Below are 8,509 nucleotides of genomic sequence, written 5' to 3'. Positions count from 1 at the left end.
AATAGCTTTTCATTCCAAAAAAATTTCAGTAGCTAAGATCAACTACAAGATCTATGACAAAGAACTTCTTGCAATCATGGATTCGTTTCAAGAATGGTGCCATTATCTAGATGATGCTTCTAGCCCAGTTACAGTATATACGGATCATAAGAAACTCGAATATTTTATATCAGCACATGTTTTGAATTATCGCCAAGCCCATTCGAGTATGTCTTTGTCAAGATTCGAATTCAAGATCACTTATTGACTAAAAAAATAACAAGGTTTGTCAGATACACTCTCTAGATGATCTTATCTTGCATCAAAGGAAGGAGATGCTACTTTTGATCAACAACGGATAATTCTCTTAAAGCCAGAGCATCTTCATCTTCGAGTAATAAAATCAACACTAATTATTGATTCAACTTTCATTAAGCAAGTTCAGTCAAGTATGTCTTTTGATCCTCTTATTCATGATATTAAGGAAAATCCTTCAAAGTCTAATGATACTTCTAAGTTTGAATTCAAGAAGAAACTATTATATTTTGAGGGACGCCTATATGTTTCAGAAGATGAAGAAATAGCTAAGCTTTTTTTTGACAATATCTATCGCTATCATGGATTATTCAAGGATATTATATCAAATAGAAGAACTCAATTTGTATCAAGATTTTGGCGGACTTATTTTAAGATTTTAAAAGTGGATATAAAACTATCTTTGGTATTCCATCTTCAAACTGATGGACAAACGGAGCATGTAAATCAAGTTTTGGAGTAGTATTTAAGATATACTATTAACTACTAACAAGATGATTGGACAACTCTTTTGCCATTGACAAAGTTTGCTTACAATAATACAGTACATTCTTCTACAAAACAAACACCTTTCTTTGCCAATTATGGTTATCATCTACAACTTGTTACTTTTAACTTTTCAAAAGTTCATAATCCTACTGCAAAAGATTTGGCAATTCATTTATCAAAGCTACATGCAACGATGAAGGCATAGTTAAAAGAAGTTCAAGAACAACAAAAGGTCAATGCGGATGTCTATCGAAAGGAACAACTACCATTCCACATGGGTGATAAGGTATGGTTACTTTGTCACAATATCAAGACCACTCGTCCTTGTGACAAGTTGGACTATGGAAGGCTTGGACCATTTTCTAATTCTGCACAAATCAATCCAGTTACATATCGTTTATATTTACTAGAGTCAATGAAAATCCATCCAGTATTCCACATGTCTCTTCTTAAACCATACAAGACAATGGACATACCAAGAAGAAGACAAACTCTACCTCCTCGTATAGAAGTGGATAATAATGAAGAGTTTAAAATGGAAGAAGTCTTAAATTCAAGGCGGCGCTGAAATAAATTAATATATCTTATCCATTGGCACAGATATGATATTAATGAACGCACATGAGAGCCAGTAAAGAATCTTACAAATACAGGAAAGGCGGTGGAGGCTTTTCATTGACAACATCCATCAAAATCAAGATGAAACCCTTCTTTATAAAAGAAACAAGATCTAGGCAAGATATCATTCTACTTTCAATCCTTTTTTGTAGCTTCTTTGTAGTATTGACGCTCAAGAGATGGAAAACCAACAACTAGCAAATTTGACTTAAGAGCCTTCGTTTGTTGACCTATAAGATGAGACATTTCAATTATCTCAACCTTCTAGATGATGCAATCGAGATAAAGATCTTCAAGAACGACATGTTCTTCCTCATATAGATGGTGAAATACAACCCGTTTGATATCACGACCTTGGAAGGGACTTTCGATGTTTGATGATTTTATTAGAGGTAGGAACAACTCCTGATGGTATTCCAAATGTTTTATTTGAAAGAAGTTATGAAGGCCTCAACAATGATCAAATAACTGGGTGGTCTTCCCGTCCTGGTATGGGACACTACTGATGGTTGAGAGGCCTTATCAATCATCTTTGAAGAGAACAAAGATCAGAGTATGTGGCAAATATAATTCGTCCCATCATAGATTTTGTCAACATATGATTATCGCTCCTCATGGAACTCGTCCCTAGAAGGAGGAATAATATCACGGACATACACATGTAAGCCAATAATTACATGTATAAATAGATAGAAGTAAGTAAAAGTAGGTAAAAGTAAGTAAAAGTAAGTTAATTCTATATAAGCTTTCTAGAAGCTTTATAGACATTGCTTTGACTTTATAGATGTCTTTAATTGACTTTTGGATTAGAAACGTGGTCAATAAGTTGGCCATGTATCACACATGTTATTAGCTTAAAGACCAAGCTAACTATATGGTCCACACGTAGAAAAACTTATCTTGTAAGTCAAGGCATGTGTCCTACAAAGTCAACATATATTAGAGGTCCTATAGAACGTCACCACATAGCTCCTAGTTAGATAGTATATATAGAGACAAGAGTGAAGCCTTCTTCACTTTTATCAACTCTTTTCTTGTTTCTAGTCTAGTTTCAAGGGTCTCAAGTTTTCTTGGCTTTTGGCAATAGCCATTCCAGTTTCTTTTTTAATATATATATCAAGTTATTTCTGGTTTATCATCTTTCTATGAGAGAAGTCTTACTTATTTATTTGTCTTCATCATGTTTTTGTCCTTGAAAATTATTTATTCTTGATATAAGTTGGACTATCATAAGCTTGGACCTTTTTCTATTTGTGAACAAGTCAATCCTATTCCTTATCAATTACATCTACTAAAGTTTATGAAGATCCATCTCATATTTCACATATTTCTTTTTTAAGCCATATAAAATAGTCGATATTTCAAAAAGAAGACAAATGCCACTTCCTCTTATAGAAGTAGATAATAATCAAGAATTTGACGTGCAAGAAGTCTTAGATTCAAGGTGATATCAAAATATGTTGGAATAACTTATTCATTAGGACAGATATGATATTAGTAAATACACATGGAAACTAGTAAAGAATCTTGCAAATGCAGTACAAAAACTTGAAGCTTTTTATTGACAATATCTATCAAAATTTAGATAAAAAATAAAATAAATCTTTATTATAAAAGAAATTAAATTGAAGAAAGATACATTCTACCTTCTACATTTTTTTGTAGCTTCTATGTATTTATAACATTAAGGAGAAAGAGAACCAACAACGAGTAGATTTAGCTTAAGAACTTTCATTTTTTGACTTATCAAATGAGATATTGCAATTGTCACAATCCTCAAGACGATGTAATTGAGATGAAGCTCCTCAAGAACGACATGTCTTGCCTCAAATAAATGGCGAAATATAACATGTTTGGTATCACAACCTTAGAAGAGACTTTTGATGTTTGGTGATTTTATTAGAGGTAGGAACAACTCTTGATAATGTCAAAATATTTTATTTGAAAGAAGTTACAAAGGCTTGAAGAATGACCAAATAATAAGATGGTCTTCTTGCCCTAGTATCGAACATTATAGATGGCCGAGAGGACCTATTAACCATCTTTAAAGAGAACAAAGATTAGAATATGTGCCAAATATAATTCATTGTATCTTGAATTTTCTCAATATATAAAGATCGCTCCTTATGGAACTCATCTCTAAAAAGAGGGGTGATGTCACACACATACATATTTATTCTAATATTTATCTATACGATTAAGTAGAAGTAGGTAAAAATAAATTTATTTCATAATATTTTTTAGAAAAGCTTTCCAAAACCTTCATAGATGCTACTTTGACTTTACATGTGTTTGTAGTTGATTATTAGGCTAGAAACTTTATCAACAAGTTAACCACGTATTGATAGCTTGTAAAACAAGTTAACTATGTGGTATACATATAAAAAACTTGTCTTGCAAGTTAAGATATGTGTCTTGTAAAGTCAACATGTTTTAGAGGTTCTATAGGACATCGCTATATAATTCCTAGTTAAGAGTATATATGGAGGCAAGAGTGAAGCCTTCTTCACTCTTGTCAATGCATTTCTAGTTCTTGGTCATGTTTCAAGAGTTTTTAATCTTCTTGTTTTTGGCAATAGCCATTCTAGTTCAATACTATATCATCTTTGAGTGACTTTTTAATTCTTTTGAATAACATAAGACTATATTGAGGATTTCTTTCTTCAAGATTGATGTCCTTGACACATGTGCACCATGTGACTAACTTATAATACAAGTGGCCAATATGTGCAACAAGTAATTAATTTATTGGCCAAGTTTTGAACCTACCAATATCCAATAAAAATATATAGAGTCAAATTTGTATCTATGAAATTTTTAAGAAGCCAAGCAATAAGATATTAATAATTTAATTTACTTTGACTTACTTAAATGTTATTCTAATTATTCCTACTTATCTAAATAAATATACTAGTAATGATAGATGCTCAAGATATATATAAAAAAATTGTAGGTGTGAAGTGCAACCAAAGTTGCACATGTAAAAAGCCTCAATATTAACAACACTTAAAATCCTACATAACAGTTTACTAATTGCCTTCAATGTTTTTTCTATCCATTGCTACTTTTACATGATCATTGCATCTTAATAAATACTTATTTATATGTATTACATAAAAAATAAAGATAGATAGATTTTATATTTTTAAGAAAAATAAATAAAGACATAAATTTATTATATATATTCAAAATATTATATTTGTAGATTATTTTTTTAATATTTTTTTATAAATACTAAGGATTAATAAATGATAATGAATATAACTTAGAATTTGAAAAGACTTTTATCAAAAATTTAAAAGTTATAATTATTTCTAAAATAGTTTGTTAATTTGAAAATTTATAATTATATACATATTTAATGACATTTATTTTTTATTTTACCACATTACATATATTTTTAGATCATAAGTTTTATTTTGACTTATAAATTAAAAATATTATTATATATTTTTTAAAATTTAATTTATTCTAATTTTTTAATATTAATAATAATTCAAATAATAAATAATAGTAGTATTTTATATTTCTTAAATTTATTTTTTAATTTATAATTAGAATCTGGTATACAAAAATTTTATCTTTGAAATTAATTTAATTATTTTTCATTATGTTCACAAGATTCAATCCACAATTTGTTATTTCAATGAGTGTTACATATCTTTGTAGTTAAAGTATTTTATATACTTTGACTTAAATAAAAAATTGTCATAACTATTTATATCTATACTTAAATTATTATAACTATTGAATTAATAATTTATTCCAATTTAATTTGTGGTTTTAATCATAATTTATAGTAATCAAAAGGAATTGCAATGTGAGTTGTATATAGACAATATGGGTTAAATTGCCTAGAAACCCGTTGTTTTAGGAAACACACATCACGTCATCTCCAATTCATCCACCCACATATGCATACATCCACGTTAGCTATGCGAATGGATGAATTCATTCATCCAACTTCTCGAACGAGCATCGGACGATGGACGAGGGCGGAGGAGGAGGAGGAATCAACGGCGCCGACAATTGATCGCCACCAGGGCACCGGAACTTCGGTATCGGCTGTCCCCCTCCTTCGTCGCAACTTCCGCGTGGATCGAGCTTTCCCAAGTCTGCAGACAACCACCTCCACTGTCGCCTCGGAAGTGTCGCCCTCTTTCCAGAACCTCATGGGAAGAGGGTAAACTACCGCTTGAGCAGCAACCCAAAGTGCGGCGGATCCAGTTGAATCTCATTTCGTATCAAAGTTCAGTCATGTTTGTGCAAGGATTTAACCCCTCGTGCTAAATGGACCGAGAAGCACTGGATCCCGGTTGTCTTCGGATCTAGGTCCCTTTGCATCTCGGCCTGTTTCACTGTTTTTCAATTCTAAGAAGAGATTGCACAACACACATGCACTCTTGCTTTGTGACAGACGCATCGTGCTTGATTCCTTGACGACGAAGCACGTGATGGACCCGAAGGTTGTTGCTTGTCCAGTTTGTTGCAGTGGAATCTGAGATGCTTGGGATCCACACGGAATGTAGGTCGAGACCTTTGCTGAGATGCTAGACTGGGAGATGACAGCCAACTTCGGGTTTTTCTTGAGATAGTTGCAAGCAAACCATATATACATATATTTATGTATACATGTGTAAATATCTAGATAAGCACAAAAAGAAATTCAACTTTCCTAACCATTTGTATGTGTTTCACTTTACTATTCAGAACACTTAAAACCAATTTGAAGAAGCCAATTGTTGTGGAACCTACGTCTTGGCCACATCAAAATAAATCTCTATTCACGAGACGATAGCTGGACAGTCCAGTGCTGATGAAATCCACTTTTAAACTATTGGATCATATCATTTCATGCTTTTGAAGATTCTCTTATTAGGATGAAATTATGACTCCCACACAACGAATGGTTGGGGAGGTCGAGAATTGGTCTTGGTGAAGCAGCTTGAGATTTGTGAACCACATTTGACATTTGATAAATGCTGAGTACTCATACAAAAATAGTTGCAGGTTGTTGTGTTCGTAGTGACTGAAAGATAACCGCCATCAGACGAATGCTTGCAAAATTAAGCTGTGGTGCAGCCCTAAACAAAACAAAGTTTTGTATCTTTACCATTGGTCTATACTTTCTGCAAGGGCTGCTTTACATGATTTGGTAATCAGATGCTCTCGAAAAATCCAGAGTACCAACTGTGACTAAGCTTCTATATATATATATATATATATATTCTTTCAGATGCTTGGTGATCATTAGGATGAGACTTGTAATTTTGAGTAAAATTCTAGGTCAATCCTCGTGTGGTGCAAATTTTCAAATTATAAGGTGGTAGGCTTTTTAAATACAAAGTTACTTCTGTACAAAAAAACCTGGATTAGAATTTGACCAAGGGTCAGATTTGACGACATTCCCAGAATTCAGATTCTGCCTTGTCTTGGCGTGCTAGGTTGAGCACACGTTGCTGGTTTACATTCCCGTAAACCACCACTTTCTTCGTAGTCTGATCCATGGTGAAAGACTCCACGCCTGGTAACAGTAGCAAAGCAGCGCAAGCAAGCTATTCACCAAAAAAAAAGTGATTCCGCATCACAAGTTTGGTCACAGAAATGACTGGACACACAAGCAGAACTGATTTCTCTGAGGTCAGACAAAGCCTTCTCAATCAAGTTTGTGGAGAGTGAGTGGGATAAAGGATTTTGAGAGACGTGATATCGATGGAAGTTTTACCTTCTTCATACTGCAGGAGCTTCCTTAATTTTCGCACGCATTTGTCACAGCAAATTGGTACGTACAGCTGCACCTGAGTGATAAATCCAACAGAGTAAATTATCGATTCAAAGCATGCTTCTTCTTCTACAAGCTCTGAGTCCTCGTGCACTTCTAGGAAGAATTCTGCAGGAAAACGTTGGTACTATCTAGTATACCATTCGTGACAAGCGTTGATTGCATAAGTGACGATCAAGGTGACTGCCTTCCTGGTGGTACTGATGGTTGCGATATCCTCCGTAGTCTGTCCTTCCGAAATGATCGTAGTAGCGATCCATTCGGCAGCCATCTAATCGTCCGCCTGGATGCCCTCTATACTGCTGGTGCTGGTTATTCGTCCAGCGTGGAGACCCCCCTCTGTAGAACACCTATACAAAAACAGAGCAGATCACCCTCAAGAAAAACGAAAGTCCATCTAAAGCTTCAATTCCTTCTTCGTGCTCACCACGGCGATCGCATTGAAGTTTTTGAAGCAGGATCACATGAGTTGGATCTCACATGATTGGAGAGAACGACGGAAGATGGGCTCACTTCTTCAAGAGGAACAACACCCTGCCGGCCATCATAAGAGCTCCTCATGGGGTAATTTCTCCGGCAATCGTCGACGTAAGATGGCTCCCGGAAGTTCCGAAGCGCAGGATCATAGTAACGCCGGCTGTCTCTGTCGTGATTGTATGGCCAATACAATCGGCTGTTGTCAGTCCTGTGAGATACATGGTCCTGTGGTTGACCATAACCTCGAGGATAATACGCCATGATGTCTGCTGTGCTGCTTCGATCTATTAGCTTCTAAGTAGACAAACATACGTCACTGTGACAAGAAACCAGGATTAGATCGAAGCATCGACTGCGTCGACTAGGCAGATCTATTAAGTGGCGCAAAAGTAGTGGTTGTCGGTAAGCACCTTGCAGAATAAGTCATAATAATATTCGATACAGTTCTTATCCTCTTTTTTCTTCGCCCCCACATGGTGGTCACCCAGACCGATGTTGGAGCCACAATTCGAAATTATCCGAAGATGAGACAGTTAAACGTATGGAGAAGGGAGAAACCAGACTATCGCAGATGCCAAGTCCCAGAAGAATTGGTCTCACGGCACAGATCGACCTTGTGGATCGTCCAGATTATTGATCAAATTTAAAGCTCAATTTTGAGTAAGATTGTTTCCATGGTGTAAATTCGGATGCTACCACAGAGATAGTAGAGAAAGTTAGTACCCATAATTTAAAATTCATTGAAGACCTAACATTTCTTTGCTGTTCTCATAGTGTGAATGAACACGCGGTCAACGATTTTCTTTTTGACACACTGGACCGATTTCATGTACCGACTAATTTTATTTA

General features: G+C 34.7%; 1 protein-coding gene across 2 annotated transcripts; it reads right to left on the bottom strand.

Annotated features, from left to right (window-relative positions):
- Positions 1 to 6,431: 6,431 nt before the first annotated feature.
- Positions 6,432 to 7,997, bottom strand: LOC112283416 (uncharacterized). 2 transcript variants are annotated; one of them, XM_090251552.1, is made up of 4 exons: positions 7,697 to 7,997; positions 7,324 to 7,533; positions 7,127 to 7,199; positions 6,432 to 6,956 (listed from the first exon to the last, which is right to left on the bottom strand). In XM_090251552.1, the coding sequence occupies exons 1-4, from the start codon at positions 7,919 to 7,921 to the stop codon at positions 6,817 to 6,819; spliced, it is 648 nt and encodes a 215-aa protein (XP_090107678.1). In that variant the 5' UTR covers positions 7,922 to 7,997; the 3' UTR covers positions 6,432 to 6,816. The 2 variants fall into 2 exon arrangements, with proteins under 2 accessions (XP_090107678.1, XP_024377815.1); XM_024522047.3 differs by having other exon boundaries at positions 6,432 to 6,925; positions 7,697 to 7,980.
- Positions 7,998 to 8,509: the final 512 nt, after the last annotated feature.

This window comes from Physcomitrium patens, chromosome 6 (assembly GCF_059467195.1).
Source record: "Physcomitrium patens ecotype Gransden chromosome 6, ASM5946719v1, whole genome shotgun sequence".
Classification (NCBI taxonomy): Eukaryota; Viridiplantae; Streptophyta; class Bryopsida; order Funariales; family Funariaceae; genus Physcomitrium; species Physcomitrium patens.
This window is presented reverse-complemented; position numbering and strand designations above follow the sequence as displayed.

Excerpts from the sequence above, each read along its gene's own strand:
- LOC112283416 (XM_090251552.1), bottom strand. The coding sequence starts at position 7,921 with ATGGCGTATTATCCTCGAGGTTATGGTCAACCACAGGACCATGTATCT. Across the intron at positions 7,200-7,323 it reads ATCAACGCTTGTCACGAATG|GTGCAGCTGTACGTACCAAT; the intron begins GTATACTAGATA and ends TTTATCACTCAG. Across the intron at positions 6,957-7,126 it reads GCTCCTGCAGTATGAAGAAG|CTTGCTTGCGCTGCTTTGCT; the intron begins GTAAAACTTCCA and ends TTTGGTGAATAG.